The sequence below is a fragment of the Ahaetulla prasina genome, chromosome 17 (assembly GCF_028640845.1).
Source record: "Ahaetulla prasina isolate Xishuangbanna chromosome 17, ASM2864084v1, whole genome shotgun sequence".
NCBI lineage: Eukaryota > Metazoa > Chordata > Lepidosauria > Squamata > Colubridae > Ahaetulla > Ahaetulla prasina.
Window position 1 is genome coordinate 2,268,512 of NC_080555.1, and position 26,844 is coordinate 2,295,355.

Sequence of the window (26,844 nt, forward strand, 5' to 3'; positions counted from 1 at the left end):
CACAATATTTTTTTTTAAAAAAAGTATTTATGTATTTAAGGGAGTCTTGGGGAGGGGGGGGTCTTATGTCCACTGTCTTGGCTTGGAACGTTTCCTTGGAATTAGAGTCAAGGCTGGAGAGTTTTTGCTACGGACTGCTTTGTGGTCTGGTCTTGCAAGATCTCCAGGTGGTCTCCTTTCCCGGTCAATCATCCGGTCCGACCTTTGCTCAGCGTGTTTAAGTTCGGACAAATTCGGCTTGGGCTTTGGAAGGTCTGGAAACAAAGCTCAGCCAAGAACGGTTGGTCTGGGGGAACCCTCCATCCTGGAATTAGGCTCATATTTCCATGACACAATTAATTTTTTTTTTTTTTTAATCTCCGGATTAAGGTGTTGTCTGAATTAAACAAATGCTCCTCTGAGCTCTCCGTGGTGCTGAAGTGGCTACTTCACACAGATCAAATTTGTGGTTTTGATCGGCTGCCAACGGATCAGGCCTCTACACACACACACAAGCATGCAAACACACGTCTCTGAAATTGACCGAACTTTGTTGAGACGGAGGAACCGACTTCTTGGAGTCAAGAATTTATTGGTTGCCCAGAAAAATCCCTTAAGGACTTTTTTTGTGTAAAAGAGGGAGAGGGGGACGAATTTGTGATTTATGGCTTTGGTGAAGAGATTGTAGAAAGAATCTGGGGGGATGTAATTTTTGGAGAAAGAGTTTAAAGGATCTTTAAGGTGATGTAATCGGTGAAGAATATTCAAAAGCTAACTTTTTTATATCTTACGCTTTATTTTTCTACTTTCTTCTGTGTGTGTTTTTTTTTTTTGTTATTGCAATTTTAGCCTTTCCTTTCCTTTTTCCTTCCTTCCTTCCTTCCCATCTCCCTTTCCTTTCTCCTTCCTTCCTCCCTACCTCCTTCCCTCCTTTTCTTTCCTTTCCTTTTTCCTTCCTTCCTTCCCTCCTTCTTTCCTTTTTATCTTCCTTTCCTTCCTTCCTTTTCTTCCTCCCTCTCTCCTTCCTTCCCTTTCTCCTTCCTTCCTTCTTTCCTTTCTATCTCCCTTCTTTCCTTTCTCCTTCCTTCCTTTTCTTCCTCCCTCTCTCTTTTCTTTCTCCTTTCTTCCTTCTTTCACTTCCTTCTTTCACTTTTGTTTCCTTTCTCCTGCCTTCCTTTCTATCTCCCTTCTTTCCTTCCTCCTTCCTTCCTCCCTTCCTTTCCTTTCCTTTCTCCTTCCTTCCTTTTCTTCCTATCTCCCTTTCCTCCCTCCCTCCCTCTCCCTTTATTTTTCAACACAATTTATTTTTTTTATTATTAAATTTATACGCTGCTCCAGAGAGTTAATGGCACAGAAATGACAGCAGCCAGAAGGTGGGGGGAAATAGATTTCATTTCATTTCAAAAGAATGTCAGTTACACCAAAGTCCATTCAGTGTAGCCAAAAATGTTTTTTTTTCTTTCTTCCATTTTTTTTCTCCCCCAAGAAATATAGTTTTGTTTTATTTTTTTAAGGGAGGCGGGAGCGCCTAGGTTTTTTTTACTTTAAATGGAGAAATGGCCAAACGGGGAAGTTCTGGAGCAACCGAGCCCTCTTGCAATGAGAAGGAGAGACGTAAGTTGATGGGAACTAAAATCCACTTCCTTAAAAAATTCTTGTTTGGATACTTGAGAAATTCTTCTCTCTCTCCCCCCCCCCCCAAACCCCCTTGGCCTTTGTAGGCAAGAGAAAGGCACGACCAAACTTGCTAGTTGGATTTTTTTTAAAAATTCTCCCAGCTCACTGGCACAACTCAAATAATTATTATTATTATAATTCACATTTTCAATTTTCTGTCTTTTTTGAGAAAGGCCGGCCAAAAGACAATTTTCATCAGAAGGATGCTAAACAAGCAAGTTTATGGTTTAGAGAAGGACACGGCACACAAGCAGAGCAGGAGGCCGTAGTGAGGAAAGAAAAACTCAGCGAACCTGGGAATCGGTTTATAAAGTTTATAAAACCCATTTTAGGAGTAGTTTGCTTTGTGGGCTGCAGCAGAACGGACAATCCAGCACCTGTCAGTGTCAACATACAATAATGCCGTGTTTGCTTGTTTGCATGTGATTATTATTAAAAACTTTGTGCAGCAATAAAAAGACTTGATGTCAACTAATAGGAAGTTAGAACAGAGGGAGGGAGGGAGAAAGGAAAAGAAAGGGAGGGAGGAAGGGAAGGAGGAGAGAGGGAGAAAGAAAGAGAAAGGAAGGAAGGACGGAAAGAAGATAGGAAGGAAGGAGAGGGAGGAAATGGGAAGGAAAGGACGAAAGAAAAGAAAGAAGGGAAGGGAAGGAGGGAGAGAGAGAGAGAGAGAAAGGAAAAGGAAGGAAGGAAGGAAGGAAGGAAGGAAGGAAGGAAGGAAGGAAGGAAGGGAGAGAGAAAGAGAAGGAAGGAAGGAAGGGGAAGGGAGAGAGAGAGAGAGAGAGAGAGAAAGAAAGAAAAGAAAGAAAGAAAGAAAGGAGGAAGGGAAGAAAGAGAGAGAAATAGAAGGAAAGAAGAAAGAGAGAGAAAGAGAAAGAGAAGGAAAGAAAGCGAGAGAGAGAGAAAGGAAGAAGGAAAGAAAGAGGGAATGAATGAAAGGAAGGAAGGAAGGAAGAGAAAGAGAGAAGGAAAGAAGAAAGAAAGAGAGAAAGAGACAAGGAAAGAAAGAAGAAAGGAAAGGAAGGAAGGAGGAGAAAACTCAAGTTGCATCTTTGCATCCAAATACTGTAGTTTAAAAAAAAAATTAAGATGAAAGAAATAAGTTAAGAAATGCAGGTGAAAACTGGAAATGCCTTTTTGTGCCTAAACTTTATCGGCCGAAAATAAAAATTAAGATTAAAATAAACCAATGAATTAATGGATGACTAAAGCTTACAAATTTGATTCCCTCTGCTACTTCAACCACTGAGTCAATGGGCCGGGCTTCAGGTCCCCAAATCCCCAGCTAGGGTGGCCCACAGCTCCTCTCAGAGGGTCAAGTCGTCCTGGGCCTCCCAAACTGGTCACACTGGCTGTGGATAATGGAGCCGTAGTCCCACACACCGTTTTAAGAACCCCAAACGTTGCAGAAGTGCTTGTTCCTTCAACATTCCACTAGAGGGCGCCCGTACACAAGCCACCTTCCATACAATTATTTATAGAAAAGAAATTTGGATTTAAAAATACAAAATAAGCAAAAATGAGGGTCTCCATCCGAAGAATAGAAGGGTCTTTTGGCCCAGGAAACAGAAAACCCACTGAGACAAAAAAAAATCCTGCCAGGCACCTATGATTTGGTTCAAAATTGGACACACCACAATAGAGCATATACAGAGTGCTTTCATTGCAGATAAAAATCAGGCTCCAGCCCTTGCATCCTTTTGCTTTCATTCTATTCCCTCCCCCACAACTTTACAAATGTTTGCTCCCGGGTTTTCACTTCCCCCGGGGGCCCAATCCCATTGCAAAAAATAATCAAGAGACCTTCTTTTGGGATCTCCTAGTGGTCCCCCATCCCTCGGGGGGGGGAGGGCTTAATTTCTCCAGGTCCAACCCAAGAACCTAGAATTTGTTGAAGAAGAGGAGGAGGAGGAGAGGAGGAGGAGGAGGAGAGGAAGGAGGAGAAGGAGGAGAAGGAGAAAGAGCAGGAGGGGGAGAAGAAGAGGAGGAGGAGGAGGAGGAGGAGAAGGAGGAGGAGGAGAAGGAGGAGAAGGAGAAAGAGCAGGAGGAGGAGGAGGAGAAGGAGGAGGAGGAAGAGAGAGAAGGAAAGAAGAGGAATGAATGAAAGGAAGGAAGGAAGGAAGAGAAAGAGAGAAGGAAAGAAGAAAGAAAGAGAGAAAGAGACAAGGAAAGAAAGAAGAAAGGAAAGGAAGGAAGGAGGAGAAAACTCAAGTTGCATCTTTGCATCCAAATACTGTAGTTTAAAAAAAAAATTAAGATGAAAGAAATAAGTTAAGAAATGCAGGTGAAAACTGGAAATGCCTTTTTGTGCCTAAACTTTATCGGCCGAAAATAAAAATTAAGATTAAAATAAACCAATGAATTAATGGATGACTAAAGCTTACAAATTTGATTCCCTCTGCTACTTCAACCACTGAGTCAATGGGCCGGGCTTCAGGTCCCCAAATCCCCAGCTAGGGTGGCCCACAGCTCCTCTCAGAGGTCAAGTCGTCCTGGGCCTCCCAAACTGGTCACACTGGCAGTGGATAATGGAGCCGTAGTCCCACACACCGTTTTAAGAACCCCAAACGTTGCAGAAGTGCTTGTTCCTTCAACATTCCACTAGAGGGCGCCCGTACACAAGCCACCTTCCATACAATTATTTATAGAAAAGAAATTTGGATTTAAAAATACAAAATAAGCAAAAATGAGGGTCTCCATCCGAAGAATAGAAGGGTCTTTTGGCCCAGGAAACAGAAAACCCACTGAGACAAAAAAAAATCCTGCCAGGCACCTATGATTTGGTTCAAAATTGGACACACCACAATAGAGCATATACAGAGTGCTTTCATTGCAGATAAAAATCAGGCTCCAGCCCTTGCATCCTTTTGCTTTCATTCTATTCCCTCCCCCACAACTTTACAAATGTTTGCTCCCGGGTTTTCACTTCCCCCGGGGGCCCAATCCCATTGCAAAAAATAATCAAGAGACCTTCTTTTGGGATCTCCTAGTGGTCCCCCATCCCTCGGGGGGGGGAGGGCTTAATTTCTCCAGGTCCAACCCAAGAACCTAGAATTTGTTGAAGAAGAGGAGAGGAGGAGGAGGAGGAGGAGGAGAGGAAGGAGGAGAAGGAGGAGAAGGAGAAAAGAGCAGGAGGAGGAGGAGAAGAAGAGGAGGAGGAGGAGGAGGAGGAGAAGGAGAGGAAGGAGGAGAAGGAGGAGAAGGAGAAAAGAGCAGGAGGAGGAGGAGAAGAGGAGAGGAGGAGGAGGAGGAGCAGAAGAAGAGGAGGAGGAGGAGGAGGAGGAGAAGGAGAGGAAGGAGGAGAAGGAGGAGAAGGAGAAAAGAGCAGGAGGAGGAGGAGAAGAAGAGGAGAGGAGGAGGAGGAGGAGGAAAAGAAGAGGAAAAGAAGAGGAGGAGGAGGAGGAAGAGTAGAAGGAGAAGAAGGAGAAAGAAGAGGAGGAGGAGGAGGAGGAAGAGGAGGAGGAGGAGGAAGAGAGGAAGAAGAAGGAGAAGGAGAAGGAGAAGGAGAAGGAGAAGGAGAAGAACGAGAAAAGAAGAGGAGGAGGAGGAGGAGGAGGAGGAGGAAGAAGAAGAAGAAGAAGGAGAAGGAGAAGAGGAGGAGGAGGAGGAGAAGGAGGAAGAGGAGGAAAAGAAGAGGAAGAAGAAGAAGGAGAAGGAGAAGAGGAGGAGGAGAAGGAGGAGGAGGAAAAGAAGAGGAAGGAGGAGGAGGAGGAGGAGGAGGAGAAGGAGAAGAAGGTGTTTTATTTTCTCTCCACCCGCGTCGATTCCCACGCGCAACCCCTCCTTCACACGTGCAATCCACCCACCCGAAGTGGGCTGGGCACGGGTTAAAAATAGCAGGGAGGGCAGGAGGTCCTCCTGGCCGCTGGAGGGCGCCCCGGCCCCCTTCTATTTATTTATTTATTTATTTTATTCCCCCCCCCCACACACACACACGCAAGCCAGCCAGCCAGCGAGCCGAGCCCGGGCCAGGGCCAGAGCGGGCAAATGGCGAGTCTGGAGCTTTGCAAAAGGCAGGAGAGGCAGGGCTGAAGTTTTTTTGCACAGGTAGGTGGCAGGCGTGCAACGTGTGCAAGGCGCCACGCCGGGGCTCCCGCGGTCCCCCCCCTCCCTCTTTTGCAATCTGGGGGAGAGGGGGTCTCCCCCCCCCTTTTTTTTTCCCCCTCCCCCATTGCAATGATGAGCCAGCTGGAATTGCAACGGTGCAAAAATGTTTGCAAATTTTTTTTTTTTTTTGCAACCCGGGGCGAGGAGGGGAGACCCTCCCCCCCTTCCCTTGTGCCCCTCCCTCCCTACTCAGCTGACTCTGGCCTGGGAAAACCGGTGGGGGGGTGTCTTCTGCTTGCAGGGAGGAACCCCCCCCCTCCTTGCAATTTCTCCCCCAGCCCTCCTTCCTTCCTTCCTTCAATTTGGGGTTGTTGTTTTTCCTGTTTGGAGAGCTGTTGCATTGCGCTTTGGGGGTTGCCTTGGATCAGGGGGCCCATCGTGCACGGCGGGGAGGGGACATGGGGGGGAGTAACCGGCCGGGGAGGATGGGATCCTGCCCTCCCCCCTCCAGATTCATTCTCTGCCCAGCTCTTCAATATATTTATTTTTTTTCCTCCCCTTCCTTCCTTACACAACCCCCACAACAACAACCCCCACCACCTCTTTCCATCCCTCGCCTTGCCCTGCCAGGGTGGAGCCTCTGGGTGCCAGGGCAGTCTATCTGAGCTCAGCCTTGGGGAAGGAGAAAGGGAGGTGGTGGGGAGGAGGCTTTCCTAGACCTTGCTGGGGATGATGGGCCAAAGAGTAGCGCGGCGACCCCCCTTTTTTTAAGAGGGGGTTACCCGCTGGCTGGGTTTCATAATGGGTTGTTTTTGGGGGTGAAACAAAAAAACAAAAAAACAAGGGGGGAGCGGCAACAGCGCCAACGTGTTGGGCAGGTGGTTTCGCGGTGGGCGAACAGGTGTGGTTGTGGGTTTTTCGGTTCCATTTTTGATCTTCTTTCCACACACACACACACACACCCCAAAGAATAAAACTCGAAGCCAAAATTTGACTTCCTGCTTTGAGACGGGCACCTGCGCTGGATGCCAAGGAGCTAAGCCCCGCCCCTTTTGCCCCCCCCTTTCCTCCCCCTCCCCTAGTACCCCATTGAGAGACCCCCCTCTCCTCCAACTAACTCTGCATTCATCCATTCATTTCCCCCCCGATTTGTCTCCTAAAAAATAATTTTCCAACTTCCCTTAAGCCAGGACGGGTGGTCCTTCCAAAGTTTCGCTTAGTGACCGTTCGAAGTTACGATGCGGCTGGGGGAGGGGGGAGAAAAAGGACCGTTTTTCATGCTGAACGGCCGTCGCAGCATTTTCCCCTCCTGCCCCCGCCCCGCGTTCACCTGATCGAAATTCGGATGCTTGGCAACTGACTCGCATTTACGGCGGTCGCAAAATGCGATCCCCTTTGGCGACCTTCGGATGGGGGGGAGCCGGGGTTCGCTGAACAACCCTGCGACTCACTTAAGAACCGCAGCGATCCGTGGAACGGCTGGGGCGAGAAAGGTCCGAGCGGGTGAAACTTGACAGTCTCGCTTAGCAACGGGCGTTTGGGGGTTCGGTTCTGGTCGTAAGTCAAGGACAACCTGTTTCTAAGGATTCTTGGCCCTCTGTCGCTCCTTCCCACTGGAAAAAAAAAAACCACCCAAAACGGGATTTAATTTCCAAATTCAATCCTAGGCCGTGCGCATCATGTCAGACTGGCTCTCTGGGCATGTGCAGAGTTTAAACACTGAGCATACTTCAGCAGAGGGTAGATTAAAAAAAACAAGAATTTGCTCAAAAGTTTCAGGGTAAGTTTTCCCAATCTTGGCCCCTTTAAGACCTGGGGGACTTCAACTCCCAGCCAGCAAATTGTATAAATATAGAAGCATTTTGGGTCCCTTCTTTCCACTTTCGTTGTGTTGAGCTAGTTGTATAATGTTGTTGTTGTTGGTTGTTTAATAATCCCTTGCGGGGTGGAGTCAGGGCACCCGAATGGAGCTGAGTATTTTCTCTGTTTTCCAATTTCCTGGTGTTGAGCTGGTTGTATAATGTTGTTTTTTGTTGGTCATTTAATAATCCCTTGCCGGGTGGAGTCAGGACACCCAAATAGAGCCGAGTGTTTTACTGGCCAGACGCCTTTCCTGTCACCAGTACGGAATTATATTCGGCAGATAATGTTCTCATTGTGCCCAGAGAGAGAGAAATATCTGCCTTTACCTAGGATCGAACTCACAGCCTCCCGATTTGTGAGGCGAGAGGCTCCACCTCTAGGCCACCCCACCACTCCGCCGGTTGTGCAGCATGGGTTAAGAATTGATCTTGGGGTTGTTGTGGTTGTTTTATTCCCTCTTCCTTCCCCGTGCCTATTTCCTTTGGTGCTGTGCCGTTTTACATCGTCCTCGAGTCTAGATTCACTTAACAACGGTGGCAGGAAAGATCGCAACTCCCTTCAATGTTTCGCTTACCGACAGAAATTTTTGGCCTCAGTTACGGGCGTTAAGTCAAGAACTGTCTGTAATCACAGTTTGCACACGCAGGAGAGGTGTGGAAGGGTCAGCCTCTACGTCTTGCACTCCCACTCTCTCTCTTACACACTAATCCGTCATAAGTGATACGTCGTTTTTCCTTACTTTCACTTTTACTGGGTAAAACTTCCTGTCTTTTTTCGTCCAGTTTCCGGACGGCCCAACCTGGACCATAAATGGCTTTTTTTTAAAAAATCTATTTTTGCTAGCAAAAAAAAAACCCTTTTTGCAAGATCTGCATTGCGTCCGAGTGTCGTTTTGGCTGAATCCACTCCTGGCGCGTGCAAAAAAAACAACAAACCAACAACCCAAAGAGGGTTCTGCGTGCGAATGTCAGTTTCGTGGGTTTTTTTTTTGGAGAAATAAAAACAATTGAATTTAAAAAGCGTTTTTATCTGAAGCATTTAGCTGAAGACCCTCCGGGTTAGCGTGTGTTTTTTTAAAAAGAATGAAACCTGTTGCAGGCTGGCCTCCCTCGCAGGGGGAGCGTGCAGATCGGTCGGAAGCCGGGATCGGAGTAAAATTGAGGCTTGCGTGCACAGCCAGGACGGTGGCCAAAGGAGCGTAAAACCAGGATGTGTTCGGAGAGAAATGGGTACCGACTGCAAACAGGGTTCAGGGTTCGAGGGGAAGGACTTAAGGAGTACCTTAGACACCCCAAAAGTTTGAGCATCGTGGTTTAATGTAGGTTCTGTCTCGGCTGCCTGCCGGAAAACCCACCTCAGATCTGTGGTTTGCCCTGTGTTACCGCCGGAAGCGGATGTCGATGCAATTTAAAAAATGAGCCATTTTCCTGGACTTGCTAGTTGTCTACCTGCGGGGAATTTCCACCCAGGCGACCCTATAAAAATGCAGACTTTGCTTAAAAAAAAAAAGTAAAAACAACCCCATTGTGACCCCGAATTTTTTTGTGCTCTGACTTCGGAGAATCCCGAGAAATCCACAATAGCATTGAGCGTTGTGATTGTCGTTTTTAGTTGCACGAGATTCCTGGTGCAATTTACAGGCAGGAATTTCAAAGGGTAGAGCCGGTCGCCGAAGCCCACCTACCCCCTTTTCTGGCTGCTGATCTGGCCTACGGGGGTCTCCAGTGTGTGTCTTTTTTTTGCAAAATCAAGAAATAAACACAAAATAATAAATAGAGAACGGATGACGGGATAGTCCTCGACTTACAGTAGCAGCTTGTTTAATGACCGTTCAAAGTTAACCAAAAAAAAAATAGATTTATGACTGTAAAAGGCGTTTTGGAGCCCTTGGGAACACCATCAGCCGATCAAAATTCAGAGGCTTGGCTGATGGTTTCATACTTACGACAGTCCTCCTCGGTGTCACCTGATCCCCTTTTCCCCCCCTTTCTGATGGGGGGGAAAGCCAAATTCACTTAACGACCGGATTAGTAACTTAATGAACTTTTAACAAGGGTGGCCAGAAAGGTCATTAAAAAACTCACATTTAAGAAACGTCTCGCTTAGCAATGAGAGGAATCTCAGGGTTCCCTGTTGGGTCGTAAGTCGAGGAGTACCTGTAGTTTTTGCTGCAGGCCCCGAGCGAGGCGGTCAGCTCGGGTGACGCTTGCGAAACACGCGCTGGTGTGTTCCCGTTTTTCCCCAGCCAGGTGATGGGTGGTGGAGGTGTGAATTGTCGTTGTGCCAGGCCCAAAAATAGCATTGTGACACATTGGCACTGGCAGAGGGGCAGGCAGAGAACGGCGGCTGCCCTTGAAAGAAGGGGAAAAACAGCATTTTCTGTGCATCCTCGCAAGCAGAAAAATAGCCCTTCAAGGAGAAAACTTTCAATGAGCCGGGAATATTTGCCCTCCCTGTCACCTTATTATGGTTCTCCAGCCATGGAGACCTCCATTCATTCACAGAAGGAGGGCCCATCTTGAAAAAACCAGCCCCCCGCAAGCAGAAATGTAGCATTTGAAGGAGAAAAGTACCAAGTTTTTGACGAGCAGAGAATCTTTGGTCTCTTGTCTCATTACGATTGTTCTTTTGTAGTTGAGACCCCCATTAATTCAGAAAAGGGGGGGGGTCCACCTCGGTAAACCAGCCCCCTGCAAGCAGAAATATAACCCTTCAAGGAGGAAAAGTGCCTAACTTTCAATGAGCAGGGAATTTTTTTGCTCTCCCCGTCTCCTTAATATTGTTCTCCAGCAAGTTGAGCCCCTTTAATTCAGGGAAGGAGGGTCCACATTAAAATAAAATAAAATAAAATAAAGCTCCCCGCAAGCAGAAAAGTAGCAGCCCTTCAAGGAGAAAAGTGCCCCTCCCTGTTTGCCGAGGACAAATTTTCCACAAACCGGGAACGTTAATCCTCCCCGTCTCCTTAAACGACCCCTTTATATTTTCCTTGCTTCGTTTTTTTTTTCATATATATATATTTTTCCCTTTTTTTTTTTCCCCAGCTCTTCGTTTTCACCCAAGCGGGTATGTGTGTGTGTGTGTCTTTCCGTGCCTCTGAGCATGCACAGAGTCTATGCCGGCTGTCGGTTTTGCGCCTGGTTGGAGAACGTGACTTTTACTCTGAATAAATCTCAGGGGAGGGAAAATTTTCATTTTTTTTAGCAAACTCAAGAAATGAGAAACGGGCAATTTCCTCTTTCGACTCGCCCAGCCCTTCCCTGGCGTTGTGCGTTCACTGCAAAAAAAAAAAAAACCACACACACAAACACACACAATCTGAGCCGTTGGCGCCCCACGTCACGACGCTTCTCCTTTCTGCACCGAAGACCCATCGGTTTGGGGCAGAGGGTTCCAGAGGCGTTTGAGGGGGGGGTCCTGGGAAGCCGGGTATTGCGCCCTCCCTTCCTTTGGCATCGGCAGTTTGGGAAGCTGGGCGGTGGGTAGCTGGGCGCAGGTGGCACCTAGCGCCAGTTGGTTGGCACAGGGTGACAGCTGAGAAGAAAAGGCATTGGGGGGGAGGAGGAAGGGGGGACTCCAGATCCCATGGTTCTTGAGGCGGCTGTTGGAGCGATGGGAGCTGGACTCCCAGTTAGTGCAGGGACGGTGCCAATCCAAAGCAAGGCTGGCAAACTTATTATTCAAAGAGAGAATGGTTTGTTTGTTTTAATTCTTTTCTCTCTCTTTTTTTTTTTTAAAAAAATACTCTTTAAACTTCCTTTTTCACTCTTTTTCAACGTGTTTCGATAGAAAATATTTCTGCGTTTCTCTTTTTTTTATTTTTATGGTTTAAAAGAATACTCTCTTATCATTTCTTTCTTCAACTTCTTTTTTCCAAAGCGACTCTAAAACTTTTTTTTTTCACCGTTTCCTTTTTTTTCCCCCTCCCTCTTAATTTTTTTTTTTTTAAAAAAACACGTTATCAACTTCTTTTAAAACTCTTTTTAATATGTCCGCTTGGGCTGGGGTGGCGGTGGGGGTGGGTTGGACTAGATGACCTACAAGGTCCCATCCAACTCTGCTAATCGGTTAAAACCGCCTTCTCACCTTTTTTGGTTTTCTTTAAAAAGACTTCTCTCGAAAACCTCTTTTTTCCGCTCGCTGTTTCCTTTTCCTTTCTTCGTTTTTGTTTTTTTTTAAAGCCAAATGCTCTTGAAACTGTCTTTTCAAACTCTTTTGAATGTGTTTACGATTAGAAAACGTACCCCCTGTTTTCGCGGCCGGCTTTCGACTCAAACTGGATCCAAGTAGAAACGATAGGCAGGAAGTGAGGAGGAGGAGGAGGAGGGGAAGGGTCTCGCCGCTGGCAACCCAACCCTCAACGTTCCGCTCGGACCTTCCGCCGTTGCCCGGACACTCAGCTGGCCTATGGTGGGTGCCCTTTGATTCCTGGCATCACCCTCTCGTTTCTCTCCCTTCGCCGCAGATGCCGTGAACCCCCCCCGTCATGGCGGAGGAGTGGGCCCCCCAGCTGGTAGACTACTTCGTGGTGGCCGGCTTAGTGGACACCTCCAAACCGCTGGAGGATGAGACCCAGGCGTCTCGTCCGGCCCGCCCGAGCGAGCCCATCGTGGACGTGGCTGTTATCGTCCGCTCGCAAGGCGAAGAGGTGCCCCACGGCTTCACCTGCATCGATCGGACCACCACCGGGCAGCCCGTGGAGCTCAACACCAGCCTGTTGAACAACCCCCAGATGTTCATCTGCTACCGGCGGGGGCGGGATAAACCCCCCATCGTGGAATTGGGGTGAGTCGCGGAAGGTTCGGGAGGGAGCCGAGAACAAGCTATCCTGCCCTTTTTCGGAGACGATTCCGTACTATAACTCCCGGGATTTCCCGCCTGAGAGGGACACTGTATCCCAGGTGCCTGCAACCTTAAACACTAAAAGGGACACTTGGACCCAGTGGACTGGAGGGAAGGACGAGGGGCGGGGCCAGCCAGTGGGGGGTTTATCCAACAGGGAACCACAGCAGAGGGATAAAAGAGCTGCACGCGGCTCCAGAGCCTCAGGTTGCCGACACTCACCCTATCCCATTCCCTAGGAGGGTGACCATGCCTACCTTTTTTATTTTATTTTTTTAGGGTGCATTATGGGGGGAAGGACCAGCCCAAAGCGGGCTACAAAATCGTCGACACGACGCCCTACAGCCACTCGGCGAACCTGGCCTCGGGCGCGCCCGGACACCAGCACACGTTCTTGTCGTACCGGCGGGCCAGCGAAGGGCAGGCGTACAGCACTTTGGGGATCACGGACATCTGCCTCATCATGCCCAGCAAAGGGGAGAGCACGCCCCACACTTTCTGCCGGGTGGACAGGAACCTCAACGCCGGGATGGTGAGTCGGAGACCGGGTGAGAAACTATTCGTCCAGGCGCTTTCGGAAGGCCGTTCCCGAGACTCCCTCGCAGCCCGGCCCACGGCGTTGTGGATGCTAGAAGGGGTTGTCTGAACGCTCAAAGAGGCACCAGTGTTGAAAACTCCTGACCCCCCTGGCAGGAGGAGGTGGGGGGACAGACAACCCCATGATTTTTTTATGGAGAGGGGGAAATGTGTTCCTGCTTTTGTCTCTTGTTGGACAAGGCAGATGGACAGACAACCTGTTTGTCGTGTCTCACCTGTTTTTCCGTTGGACTGACACCCCGTCTTACTCTCTTCTCTCCCCAAAGTGGGGTCCAGCCCTTTACATCTGTTACAAGATGGCGCTCGCTAAAGGGAACACCCTGGTCTACGAAGCAGGTAAGGGTTTGTGCCAAAAAATGGAGAAGTTTCATTACACGAATCTTTGATTTTGGAGGTTTATTTGATGGGCACAGTCTTCAAGGGCGGGCCCACTGAAGCTCGGGATGCAGTAGCCCATCCCATAGTTTGCCATAGCACAGAGAGCAGGGCCAGTCGAGAGAAGAAGAAGTTTATGCTTTCACCTCTTCACCATATGTTATTTCTTGTTTTTCCTTTAATTATTTGAAAGAAATCGTTCAAGCAGCATCAAAATGACATCAGAATAAAGATTTAAAAACATCCCACGCATTATAATTTTCCAGGAATTACTACTTTCTTATCAATAACTGAATATATCCTGTTGGTTTAAGAGACAGGAAATCACTATTAAACTTCAAAATAAACATAAATAAGAAGAACCATGCTCGGCATGCTGGCTGGGGAATTCTGGGAGTTGAAGTCCATCTTAAAGGATGCTGGCTGGGGAATTCTGGGAGTTGAAGTCCATCTTAAAGGATGCTGGCTGGGGAATTCTGGGAGTTGAAGTCTATCTTAAAGGATGCTGGCTGGGGAATTCTGGGAGTTGAAGTCCATCTTAAAGGATGCTGGCTGGGGAATTCTGGGAGTTGAAGTCCATCTTAAAGGATGCTGGCTGGGGAATTCTGGGAGTTGAAGTCTATCTTAAAGGATGCTGGCTGGGGAATTCTGGGAGTTGAAGTCCATCTTAAAGGATGCTGGCTGGGGAATTCTGGGAGTTGAAGTCCATCTTAAAGGATGCTGGCTGGGGAATTCTGGGAGTTGAAGTCCATCTTAAAGGATGCTGGCTGAATTCTGGGAGTTGAAGTCCATCTTAAAGGATGCTGGCTGGGGAATTCTGGGAGTTGAAGTCCATCTTAAAGGATGCTGGCTGGGGAATTCTGGAGTTGAAGTCCATCTTAAAGGATGCTGGCTGGGGAATTCTGGGAGTTGAAGTCCATCAAAAAGGATGCTGGCTGGGGAATTCTGGGAGTTGAAGTCCATCTTAAAGGATGCTGGGTGGGGAATTCTGGGAGTTGAAGTCCATCTTAAAGGATGCTGGCTGGGGAATTCTGGGAGTTGAAGTCTATCTTAAAGGATGCTGGCTGGGGAATTCTGGGAGTTGAAGTCCATCTTAAAGGATGCTGGCTGGGGAATTCTGGGAGTTGAAGTCCATCTTAAAGGATGCTGGCTGGGGAATTCTGGGAGTTGAAGTCTATCTTAAAGGATGCTGGCTGGGGAATTCTGGGAGTTGAAGTCCATCTTAAAGGATGCTGGCTGGGGAATTCTGGGAGTTGAAGTCCATCTTAAAGGATGCTGGCTGGGGAATTCTGGGAGTTGAAGTCCATCTTAAAGGATGCTGGCTGGGGAATTCTGGGAGTTGAAGTCCATCTTAAAGGATGCTGGCTGGGGAATTCTGGGAGTTGAAGTCCATCTTAAAAGATGCTGGCTGGGGAATTCTGGGAGTTGAAGTCCATCTTAAAGGATGCTGGCTGGGGAATTCTGGGAGTTGAAGTCCATCAAAAAGGATGCTGGCTGGGGAATTCTGGGAGTTGAAGTCCATCTTAAAGGATGCTGGCTGGGGAATTCTGGGAGTTGAAGTCCATCTTAAAGGATGCTGGCTGGGAAATTCTGGGAGTTGAAGTCCATCTTAAAGGATGCTGGCTGGGGAATTCTGGGAGTTGAAGTCCATCTTAAAGGATGCTGGCTGGGGAATTCTGGGACTTGAAGTCTATCTTAAAGGATGCTGGCTGGGGAATTCTGGGAGTTGAAGTCTATCTTAAAGGATGCTGGCTAGGGAATTCTGGGAGTTGAAGTCCATCTTAAAGGATGCTGGCTGGGGAATTCTGGGAGTTGAAGTCCATCTTAAAGGATGCTGGCTGGGGAATTCTGGGAGTTGAAGTCCATCTTAAAGGATGCTGGCTGGGGAATTCTGGGAGTTGAAGTCTATCTTAAAGGATGCTGGCTGGGGAATTCTGGGAGTTGAAGTCCATCCCTCCATCTTAAAAGTCACCATCTTTTTTGAAAAACAAAAACAAAACACCGATTTCTGAACTCACCATCCTGTGAAACATGGCTTGTTTTTTTATTTATTATTATTATTTATTTAATAAAATTAAGCCAAGATGGTTTCCCTCGCTCTCTAGGTCTCCTTAGCCGTTTCCCAGAGGAAGACAACGAGGTTTTCCCGCTCCCCGAATCGGTGCCCGTCTTCTGCCTGCCCATGGGGGCCACCATCGAAAGCTGGCCGGCTGACACCAAATATCAGCTCCCCATTTTCTCCACCTTCGTGTTGACCGGCGCTTCGGGGGACAAGGTAATGCGGGTGCAGAAGACAGGGACTTCTCCTGGACTGGTTCCAGGTGGGGCCCCCCGAAACACAGAAAGCATCAGATATCCACCCCCTGGACCTCAGTATGGGTCTGCCTTGACTTACGACCGCAGTCGGGCCCGACGTTTCCGTTGCTGTGCAAAACATCGGCTTTCACAACCTTTCCTTGCCACCTTTCTTAAGAGAATCCCCGCCGTCATTAAGTGAGGAATATGGTTGTGAAGTGAATCTGGCTTGCCCTTCCCCCCACCCTTGCAGAAGGTCGCAAAAGGGGGATCACCCGACGCTGGCGACCGGCATAAATACGAACCGGTTGCCCAGGGTCTTGAGTTTGGATCACGTGACCGTAGGGAGGCTGCAGCGGTCATAAAGTGTGAAAAAACAGCCGTTTTTTTTCAGGCCTTTTGTAAGCGGTCACTAAATGAATCCTTGTAAGTCAAGGACTACCTGTATCTGAATATTTTCGGCTGTTTTAAAACGGAAAACTACCCAAAAAAATCTACCTAGATCTTCCTGGCACTCACTCGAAGGGAGCTATGTCTGGAACAGGAGTCAGCAACCTGCGGCTCCAGAGCCGCATGTGGCTCTTTCACACCTCTGCTGCGGCTCCCTGTTCCTCAAAATATGCGTCACAACCGCCAATGTGTGACACTTGCCGGCACGCAATTTATTGAGTTTTTCAACCCCCCAGTATGCCGGTCATGGATAAATCCAAGAAAAGAAAAGTTTCGGAAGAAAACGGAACGTTTAATTCAACTATCTAGGCTACTTTTGCGACCACTCAAAAAATAGGCACGGGAAAGGGTTTTTGTGGCTCCCGGTGTTTTATTTTTTGTGGGAAACGGGTCCAAATGGCTCTTTGAATGTTTAAGGTTGCAGGCCTCTGGTCTGGAATAACCCAGGACCCTTCTCCGTTCTCTCCCCGTACTCCAGGTTTACGGGGCCGCCATGCAGTTTTACGAGGCCTTTCCCCGAGACCGCCTCACCGACCGGCAGTCCGTGTGCCTCAACCTCCTCACAGTGGTCGACCGGCGCCCCATCACCAACAAGTCCATCCAGACCCGGAAGAGCATCTGCGTCTTGTCTCACTGGCCGTTCTTCGACGTCTTCCGCAAATTCCTCACCTTCCTTTACCGTTATAGCATCTCGGGACCCCACGTCTTGCCCCTCGAGGCGTAAGTGGGGAGGAGGGGAGGGAGCCCAGAGAAGGGGGTCCCAAGGAAGCCCACAGGCAGGGCGGGATGGGGTGGAGGGAGGGAAGAGAAAAGTAAGAAGGAACAACCGGCCTTGCTTTTCCCATTCGTGCCGCGGCCTGCTGATGTTCTCCGGTAGACTGCTCCTGGCTGTGGAGGCTCCATTCCAAAGCCATTCACCAGAAAACTGACATTCTCCAGGACAGACCCTCCCTCCACTCCCACCAGCCCAAACGCCGCCCCTGAGACATTCTCGCCCCCCCCCCATGTCGCTGTGTCACAGTGCTGTCACTAACTACCCTTCTGGTTTCTGGCACGCTGGCCAGTTGGTCTTTTGCGGGCGCTGTAGCAGCGGAAAACGGCCAAAAAAACAGCCAGGCATGCGCATTCCAGCCAGCTGGTCTTGGGGTTTCCAGCGCTCCAGCATACGCAATCCAGTTTGGGGACTCGGTGGCGAAAAGGTTCGCCAACCCTGGTCTTATCACAACCGTTCACAAGCTGAGATCGTTGGCGTTTACAAAATAGGCTTGTATATTTTGAACCCTTGTCTTCCTCCTTTCTCTTTCTGTTATTTTCTTAGGCATATTTCTCACTTTATGCACAACGTCCCTTTCCCATCTCCGCAGAGGCCTCGGATCTTGGTTCAGGTGAGTGGAAGCCCGTAAGTGGCATACGGGAGTTGAATTTGGGGAAAGAAGAAAGAAACTTGCTTGGGGGTTTTTGGGGTTTTTTTGCTGTACCGTTTGTGGAGTCCAAATTATTATTATTGTAATCATTTGCATTGTCAACCAGATATTTAGCCTGAATTTGGCATTTTAAGCCACCTCTCCAGTCCTTCCTAAGGACGGACAGATTGTTTTTTTATCCAACGTTCTTATTTAATAGCGTTAAAGAAATAATAACATTATAAAGTTCTCGCGGCGCAGGATGTCAGCCATTCCCAGCTGCCATTCGCAATTGACGGGTGTTGATTTTTTTTTGTCAATGCCAATAATATTACTCTGGTTCCTTTGCACAGTCAGCCAAAAAAAAAAAAAAAAAGCACAATTGTAAATTTTGCTTATTCCTTCTTCTTCTGAGGCTATTTCTTTACGCTTCCGTTTTTGAGCAAATGCTAATCTTGCCGCGGTTAATATATGCACTGTTAAGTAGGTTACGTTTTTATCGTTATTTGCCATCCATCATGCCCAATAAGAAAAAATTCTGGTTTGAACCTCTATTTTTGACCATTAGCATCTCTTCTAACCAGCTTCTTATTTGCTGCCAGAATTTTTTTAGCTTTTCGGCACTCCCGCCACATGTGATGGTATGAACCTAACTCGATTGCACATTTCCAACAAATCGGAGAATGTTTTTTTTTTTACTAATTCTTGCCAATCTTGTGGGTGGGAAGTGCCACTGTAAAACATTTTTGTAAATATAGTCTTATTCTATTCCACTATTGTTTTACTTTGGGGCACGACCACCCCATGCGGTAATACGTCTTTCGCTTCTTAGATGTCGCCCTACGACAACCTGCTCCTGTGCCAACCTGTATCGTCCCCGTTACCCCTCAGGTAAGGACGACGCGAGACGACCGGAATCGCGTCCAAAATTCTGCCAGTGGGAAATTATAATTATTTCCCCCTTCTGCTTGCAGCGGGGCCAGCTTTCTCACCCTCCTGCAGACCCTGGGCCCTGAACACGCCGTAGCTCTAATGGTGGCTGTGCTGACTGAACAGAAGCTCCTCATCCATTCGCTGCGGCCGGATGTCTTGACCAGCATCGGAGAAGCTTTGGTCTCGGTTAGTGTCCGTTGCCTTGAAGCCGGAAGGCAGGGGAAGGGGAAGAAATAGAGGGAGGGGAGCTGGGAACCTCAAGAATGGAGAGAAAAATTGGGGAGGTTCCCTGTACACTGTTCCTTGGCTATGGGATGAGTCTCCCCAAATTGTAAAGATCATGCTAGCTGGGGGATTCTGGGAGTGGAAGTCCACCTCTCTTAAAGCATGCTGGCTGGGGGATTCTGGGAGTGGAAGTCCACCCCTCTTAAAGGAGGCTGGCTAGGGAATTCTGGGAGTGGAAGTCCACCCATCTTAAAGCATGCTGGCTGGGGGATTCTGGGAGTGGAAGTCCACCCCTCTTAAAGGAGGCTGGCTGGGGGATTCTGGGAGTTTTTTTTTTTTTTTTGTTTACATTTATACCCCGCCCTTCTCCGAAGACTCAGGGCGGCTTACAGTGTATAAGGCAATAGTCTCATTCTATTTGTATATTTTTACAAAGTCAACTTATTGCCCCCCCAACAATCTGGGTCCTCATTTTACCTACCTTATAAAGGATGGAAGGCTGAGTCAACCTTGGGCCGGGCTCGAACCTGCAGTAATTGCAGGCTACTGTGTTCTTAATAAGCCTTAATAACAGGCTTTTACCAGCGTGAGCTAAACCGGCCCTCTTAAATGAAGTCCACCCCTCTTAAATGGGGAATTCTAGGAGTGGAAGTCCACCCATCTTAAAGCATGCTGGCTGGGGAATTCTGGGAGTGGAAGTCCACCCCTCTTAAATGGGGAATTCTGGGAGTGGAAGTCCACCCATCTTAAATGGGGAATTCTGGGAGTGGTAGTCCACCTATCTTAAAGCATGCTGGCTGGGGAATTCTGGGAGTGGAAGTCCACCCCTCTTAAATGGGGAATTCTGGGAGTGGAAGTCCACCCCTCTTAAAGCATACTTCCTAAGGAATCCTGGGAATTGAAGTCCACAAGTCTTAAAACTTTCTTCGGTACCCCTGCTGTAAAATACGATATACTTACATACGCATTGTCGTTACATTTTCGTGATGCCTTTTTTAAAAAAAAAAATATTCAGCGAACTCAAAAGTTGCCAACGTGGCTGGCTGGGTGTTCATGATAGAACTTCGACACCGCACAACACACGCAAACCAGTTGTGTTTCTTCCTCCAGATGATCTTCCCCTTGCGCTGGCAGTGCCCGTACATCCCCCTCTGCCCACTCACCCTGGCCGACGTGCTGTGTGCCCCTGTGCCCTTCATCGTGGGGGTCCACTCCAGCTACTTCGACCTCTATGACCCTCCGCATGACGTTATGTGTGTGGACCTCGACACCAACACCATCTTCCAGTGAGTGTCCGCATCCTGCAATCTCGGGGTGGAGAGCCCCCCCCCCCCCAGGTGGTTCAGCGAGGCACGTCCGCTTTTACAACTGTTTCGACCACGGCCGTTAAGCAAATCATGGTCCTTAAGCGAATCTATCTTCCCCCCCACCCCTTGACTTTGCTTGTGGGAAGCCGGCTGGGAGGGACGCAAAAGGGGATCGATCACGCGCCGAAGCAATGGGCCAAGCGCTGCGACCGTCGTAACTGCGAGGACCGGTCTGTCCGTCACACTTTTTCAGCGCCGTTGTAACTTCAAAACAAATGGTCGTAAGCCGAGGAGTACCGATATCGGTGGAATATGCTTGCATTGTCAGCTGTTTGAGGCAGGTTGACAAATAGGATTATTATTATTATTATTATATTTTATTTTTTGCATTTATATCCCGCCCTTCTCCGAAGACTCAGGGCGGCTTACACTATGTCAAGCAATAGTCTTCATTCTATTTGTATATTTATATACAAAGTCAACTTTTTATTTCCCCCAACAATCTGGGTCCTCATTTTACCTACCTTATAAAGGATGGAAGGCTGAGTCAACCCTGGGCCTGGTGGGGCTTGAACCTGCAGTAATTGCAAGCAGCTGCTGTTAATAACAGACAGACTTAGTCCATTGAGCCACCAGAGGCCCCTTTTATATTATTATTATTATTATTGTTATTGTTATAACTTCCCTGAGGTCATGTGGTCAGAACTGACACTTGGCCACTGGTTCATAGTTATGACGGTTACAGCGTCCGGGGGGGGGGGGAGGTCATGTTACCGTCTTTACGACCTTCTAACAAGCAAAGTCACCGGGGAAGCCAGTTTTCATTTAACGACTGCAGTGATTCACTGAACAACCGGGGCCAGGAGAGTCGTACAATGGGGCAAAAAACTCGCCGAACCGACATCAGCTTAACGACAGACAAAATTGCTTTGAATCGCTAACAAGTGGGCAAGGAGGAGTCCCCGGATAAGCAAGGGGGTGCAGCGGGGGGGGTTGGGGGGGCGGGGGCGGGAGATACTAGCGTTCCGGGGGATCCCAGCAGGAGGCACTAATCGTAGGGGCAGCTTTGTTGTGCGCGCAGGTGCGAAGAACGGAAGCTGTTGTCGTCGCGCGCTCTGCCGCGGAAGCCGTGCAAAGTGCTCCTGGCCTCCTTAAACTCCCAGTACCAACAACTGGATGAAAGTAAGTCACGGGGTGGGCGGGGTTGGGGGGGCGAGTTCTTGGCGCGAAAGGTGGGCGTGGGTATCAAACCGATCAGAATAGAGCTGGAAAGGGACCTTGGTGGTCTTCTAGTCCAACCCCCTTGCTCGTATGCAGGAGATCCGATATCGTTTCGGACGGGTGGCTAATCCAATCTCTTCTTAACGAACTTCCAGAGATGTAGGACCTACGGTTTCCGGTGGCAGGCAGTTCCACTGGTTAATTGTCCTGACTGTTAGGAAGTTTTTCCATCCTCTATATTTATTTTTTTATTTTTTTATTTTATTTGCATTTATATCCCGCCCATCTCCGAAGACTCAGGGCGGCTTACACTGTGTCAAGCAATAGTCTTAATCCTTTTGTATATATTATATACAAAGTCAACTTTTATTGCCGCCCCCCAACAATCTGGGTCCTCATTTTACCTACCTTATAAAGGATGGAAGGCTGAGTCAACCTTGGGCCTGGTGGGGCTTGAACCTGCAGTCATTGCAAGCAGCTGCTGTTAATAACAGACTGTCTTACCAGTCTGAGCCACCAGAGGCCTTGATTTTTCTATATTTATTTATATATATATATTGATATATTGATATATTAACCATCAATTGTGTCGTAAATGTTGTACCTTGATGAAGGTATCTTTTCTTTTATGTACACTGAGAGCATCTGCACCAAGACAAATTCCTTGTGTGTCCAATCACACTTGGCCAATAAAAAATTCTATTCTATTCTATTCTATCCTTTGCTATTTCTTCTCCTGCCTTCAGGTGCTTTGAAAAATAAGTTGACCCCCCTCCTCTTTGGGGCAGCCCCTCAAATACTGGAAGAATGCTCTCATGTCCCCCCCCCCAGTCCTTATTTTCTCTGGACTGGTTGGCCATATCCAATTCCTGCCACCGTTCTTCCTATGTTTTCGTCTCCAGGCCTTTAATCCTCCTAGTTAGCTCTTCTCTGCACTTTTGCCAAAGTCTCAACCTCTCTTTTTTTTTGTCATACGGTGATCAAACCTGGACGCAGGATTCCAGGTGTGATAAGATAAAAGGTAGTAGAAGGAAACACTCAGTTGCGACACACCCAAATTTTGCGATGTTTCAGGAATGCCCGAGGTCCATGATTCCTAGTTTGGGGCTTCGAAATAACTCACGTTCCACCTGGTAGTATCTGCCAGAGGTTCTCCGAGCCCCAGCGCCATTCTCTGTGCAAAATATTAAGCCAGGATTAAAAGTGGCCACCTCTGGATCCGAGCGTGCAAATTTGGCAGGTTTTGGCGTGCACAAACGGTTTGGTCCTTCCTTTGTAGTGTACAACCGTCCGGTAGAGGAGGCCTCCTTGGAATTCCTGCTGACCGACTACGACGTCATCTACGGACGCCGGAAGCAGCTGGAACTGGACATCCGAGGGGCGTTTCTACGATTCATGGCTTGTCTGCTCAAAGGCTATCGCGGCTACCTCCGGCCCATCACTCAGGCTCCCTCGGAGAAAACCCGAGATTCCAGCAGTTTGTTTTTCCTGCAGGGTGAGGCTCATTTTTGGAGTGATTTACACGTTGTAGAGCAGGGGTGTCAAACTCCAGGCCTGTGGGCAGGATTCGGCCCACGGGTTGCTTAAAGCTGGCCCGCGGGTTGCTTAAAGTTGGCCCACAGGGCCGACCTGGAAATAGCAAACGACCGGCCTGCGGTGCCAAAATGGGACATGGAGGGGGGATACACACAGCCGCCTCACGTCCCGTTTTGGCCGGCAAAGTGCTGCAGAAGGCGTCCGTCCTATGTCCCCCTCGCATGTCCCCGTCAGCCAGCCCGCAGAGGAGAACTACAACGCTGATCTGGCCCGCGAAAAAATCCAGTTTGACACACACACACCCTCTCCGATCGGTCTGAGATGGAGTTTTTGCGCTCGTTTTCCTCATTCCGCCCCGCTCCTTTTCCTCTGCTGCCGTTGCTCCGTTGGAAACTCAAGGCGAGAATTACTACGAGAACCGTCGTGAAGTTAAACCCGCTCGCTTGCTCGCTCCATCCCTTACAGGCTTCCTGAAGTCCCGCGATCGAGCCTACCACAAATTTTACGGACAGCTTTTACGCACGCAGCTCTTCACGCAGTTCATCGAGGAATGCTCTTTCGTCAGCGACCGCCATGCTTGCCTGGAGTTTTTCGATTCCTGCGTCGACAAGGTAGCTGCGAAAGGGGGAGGGTTTGCTTAAATGTTTCCTTCGCGGGATGGTTTGCTTAAATTTCTTTTTTTGTCCTTCTTCTTTTTTGTTGATTTCAGGTACAGGTGGATTTAGAGAAACCGGAGGAAGCTCCGTTGATTGAACTGGATGACACCCAAGGCAGTGAACACACGGTTTTCATTATGCCCCCCGAAGAACCCACTGGGCCCAACGGCTTGGAGCTACCCCCGTGTTACAAGTGAGTGTCCCAGCCTGGTGGCCGTCAGCGAGGAAGAAACAGATAGACCAACAGTTTGTTTAATGACCATTTGAAGTTAAATGTTGTGGTCTGTGGGAGTCAGGGTCAGCATCCGCACAACCAAGTGGGGAGAGGGAATGGAGCTGGCAGAGAGAGCGAGAGAGACACAGAGGCGGAGCCTGGGCCGTCCATCAGCCCTCAGATGGAGAGTCGACAGCCCCCAGGTCTGGAGGTCTGGAGGTGACTGATGAGGAAGAGGAGGAACAGCTGGGTCCAGTGCTTGAGGCACGGATGTACAGAAGGCAGAGGAGAGGAGAGCAGTGGAAATCTATGAGCCGGTCCTTGGGACGGAAGAGCCACTGCTGCTAGCAAGGCCCCACCCCTAGCTCTGAGGAATAAAAGGCAGTGGGGGGTGGAGATGAATAAATGTGGCAGACAACTATTCGTCTTCCGGACAGACGGACTTGTTAGCCTGCGAGAGAAACTTTTTGCTGGGGCTGCCGGCGCTCCTAATTAAAGGAATCTTTTGAGTTCATGTCAGAGGATTTGTCGTGTTTGGGGAGCTGGGTCGGAACATTAACAACAGCGTTGAAAGGATGGAATGGAATGGAATGGACAATAGAGTAGAGTATAGAATAGAATAGAGTAGGGTAGAGTAGAGAATAGAATAGAATAGAATAGAATAGAATAGAATAGAATAATTTTGGAGAATAGAAATAGAATAGAATAGAACAGAACAGAATAGAATAGAATTTTGGAGAAGAGAAGAGAAATATAGAATAGAATAGGAATATAGGATAGAACTAGAACAGAATAGAATAGAATTAGGAATAGGAGTAGAATAGAATAGAAGAATAGAATAGAATAGAATAGAACAGAACAGAACAGAATTAGGAATAGGAGTAGAATAGAATAGAAGAAAAGAATAGAAAGAATAGAATAGAATAGAATAGAATAGAATAGAATAGAATAGAATAGAATAGAATAGAACACAACACAACAGAACACAACAGAACAGAACAGAACACAACAGAATTAGGAATAGGAATAGGAATAGGAATAGGAATAGGAGCAGAATAGAACAGAACAGAACAGAATGGAATGGAATGGAATAGAATTCTAGTCTAACCCCCTACTCAGGTTTGGGCTCCATTGTTGTAAGTCGAGGACAGGAAACAGAATTCCAGCCACTGAACGCATCCCAAACAAAGACCCCATGAACCTCTGTGAATGTTTTGAGTAAAAATTTGGGGGTTCTCGTTCTGCTTTTTTTTTTCCCCCTTCTTCCCCGACTTGCAAGTTGGATGCCCGTGTAAATCCTTATTTTTTTTTTAAATTAAATATCTCCCAAAATGGAAAAATCTCCACTACTCTTAAATGCCCTTAGTCTTAAAACAGCTCTCCCTGCATTGTTCCTGCCACCCAGAACGACACATTCAGTTTGCGGGGGGGGGTCTCCGCTTTTTGGGGTTTATTTTTTTAGATACGATGGCTTCCCGATGCTCCAGACCAAGCTGTTTCAACGGCCTCAGGACCAACTCATGCCCTCCCTGTGCCAGGCCCGAACCAGCGCCCCCAGCAGCCCTGCCCCTCGCCGGACCCAGCAGGTACATACGGCCAGGCCTCTCTTAAATTTTGCGATCCAATTTCCCGTCTTGGGATTTCTTGGTGGCCTCCCGTCCACAGACAAACTCAGTCCTAGCCCTCCTGAGCTCCTCCGGTCCCAGCCAAGATCGTATTTTTAAAAAAACTTTATTTATACATTTATATAGTTATTAATTTAACAGTGTATTGTGTGGGTCAATTTACGTTATTATTATTATTATTATTATTATTATTATTATTATTATTATTATTATTATTATTATTATTATTATTATTATTATTATTATTATTATTATTATTATTATTATTATTATTATCTCTTTTATTCATTAAACATGAAACTCAGTCAACTGAGGCTTCAGGCTGGTGCCTGAAGATGACGAGTGAGACCTCGTCGAAACGTCGCCAAGATATTCTCAACCTTACACGGGAAAAGATCCGAATATGCCAAGACCTACATACCTATACCCGTGAAAATCTACGAATAGAGAGATAGAGAGATAGATAGATAGAGATATAGGTCTTGGCATATTTGGGTCTTTTCCTGTGTAAGGTTGAGAGTATCTTGGCGATGTTTCGACGAGGTCTCACTCGTCATCTTCAGGCTGGTGCCTTCGATTTCGTGCTTCTCGAGAAGTTTGCTTCTCAAGCTTTTGCCTGAGAAGCACGAAACCGGAGGCACCAGCCTGAAGATGACGAGTGAGACCTCGTCGAAACGTCGCCAAGATATTCTCAACCTTACACGGGAAAAGACCCGAATTTCACCTATACCCGTGAAAACCTACAAAAACAAATATATATAGATATACATATATATACCCTTTATTGTATCTTTCTGGCATTGTGCCTAACAAGAATATTTCCAGCTTTACGTCTATATATTGAAGCCAAGGTCGATTTTTATCACCGTCTATTTTTAATCACCGTTTTTTAAACAGTGATTTTTTTATTTAAAACAACAACAACAAACTGACATTAAACCACCTTCCCTTGTAGGAAATTAAGGTGGCGCAGAAAGTTGCGCAGAAATATTCTTCCGTGCCGGATATGTGGGCTAAATGCCTGCTCGGTCACTGCTACGCTCTGTGGTTTATTACGCTGCCTGCCTACGTCCGAATGGCGACCTCCAAGGTACAGGCCCTGCATGTGGCCTACGAGGTGCTGAAACAGATGGAGACCAAAGAGGTTGTCTTGCCGGATGAGGTAAGAGGCCCGTTTTTCCTCGGAATGGTTCCAAATAGAACCGACAGTGAGCTGGGTGTGAGCAGGACGGGCTTCGATTTCTGCGTTTCCAAGCTTTTTCGCAATCTTGAGGACTAGTAACCTGAGGGGTTCTTAAATCCCCCTCACTTGGTAAACCGGGATTGGTCCAACACAGAGAGAGTTTGAGTATATGGATTTATACAGCTGGGGTTTGTTTCTAGTAAATTATCTCACGGGGATCAGTCGTTGATCTTGGAGTGGTGAGGTGGCCTAGAGGTGGATCTCTCGCCTCACGATCAGGAGGCTGTGAGTTCGATCCTAGGTAGAGGCAGATATTTCTCTCGGCATGATGAGAATACTTTTGCTCAACAAAACTCAGCTCTGGCGACAGGGAGGCATCCGGCCAGTAAACACTCAACTCCATTCAGTTGCCCAGAATC

The 26,844-nt window shown here is 47.8% G+C and overlaps 1 protein-coding gene across 2 annotated transcripts in view; it reads left to right on the top strand.

The window, feature by feature from the left end:
- The first annotated feature begins 5,583 nt into the window (after positions 1-5,583).
- The window catches only part of DENND4B (DENN domain containing 4B), a 29,926-nt gene continuing 8,665 nt past the window's right edge, over positions 5,584-26,844 (top strand). The window contains exons 1-16 of one of the 2 annotated variants that reach the window (XM_058160455.1): positions 5,584-5,703; positions 12,029-12,348; positions 12,685-12,937; positions 13,269-13,338; positions 15,483-15,652; positions 16,601-16,842; positions 17,441-17,507; positions 18,358-18,416; positions 18,500-18,644; positions 19,794-19,969; positions 21,072-21,172; positions 22,491-22,706; positions 23,213-23,358; positions 23,457-23,596; positions 25,080-25,203; positions 26,198-26,404. In XM_058160455.1, coding sequence (XP_058016438.1) covers positions 12,050-12,348; positions 12,685-12,937; positions 13,269-13,338; positions 15,483-15,652; positions 16,601-16,842; positions 17,441-17,507; positions 18,358-18,416; positions 18,500-18,644; positions 19,794-19,969; positions 21,072-21,172; positions 22,491-22,706; positions 23,213-23,358; positions 23,457-23,596; positions 25,080-25,203; positions 26,198-26,404 — 2,415 coding nt within the window. In that variant the 5' untranslated portion in view covers positions 5,584-5,703; positions 12,029-12,049. Of the gene's footprint in view, positions 5,704-10,971; positions 10,993-12,028; positions 12,349-12,684; positions 12,938-13,268; positions 13,339-15,482; positions 15,653-16,600; positions 16,843-17,440; positions 17,508-18,357; positions 18,417-18,499; positions 18,645-19,793; positions 19,970-21,071; positions 21,173-22,490; positions 22,707-23,212; positions 23,359-23,456; positions 23,597-25,079; positions 25,204-26,197; positions 26,405-26,844 lie in introns of those variants that run through there. The other variant, XM_058160454.1, reaches the window with a different exon arrangement.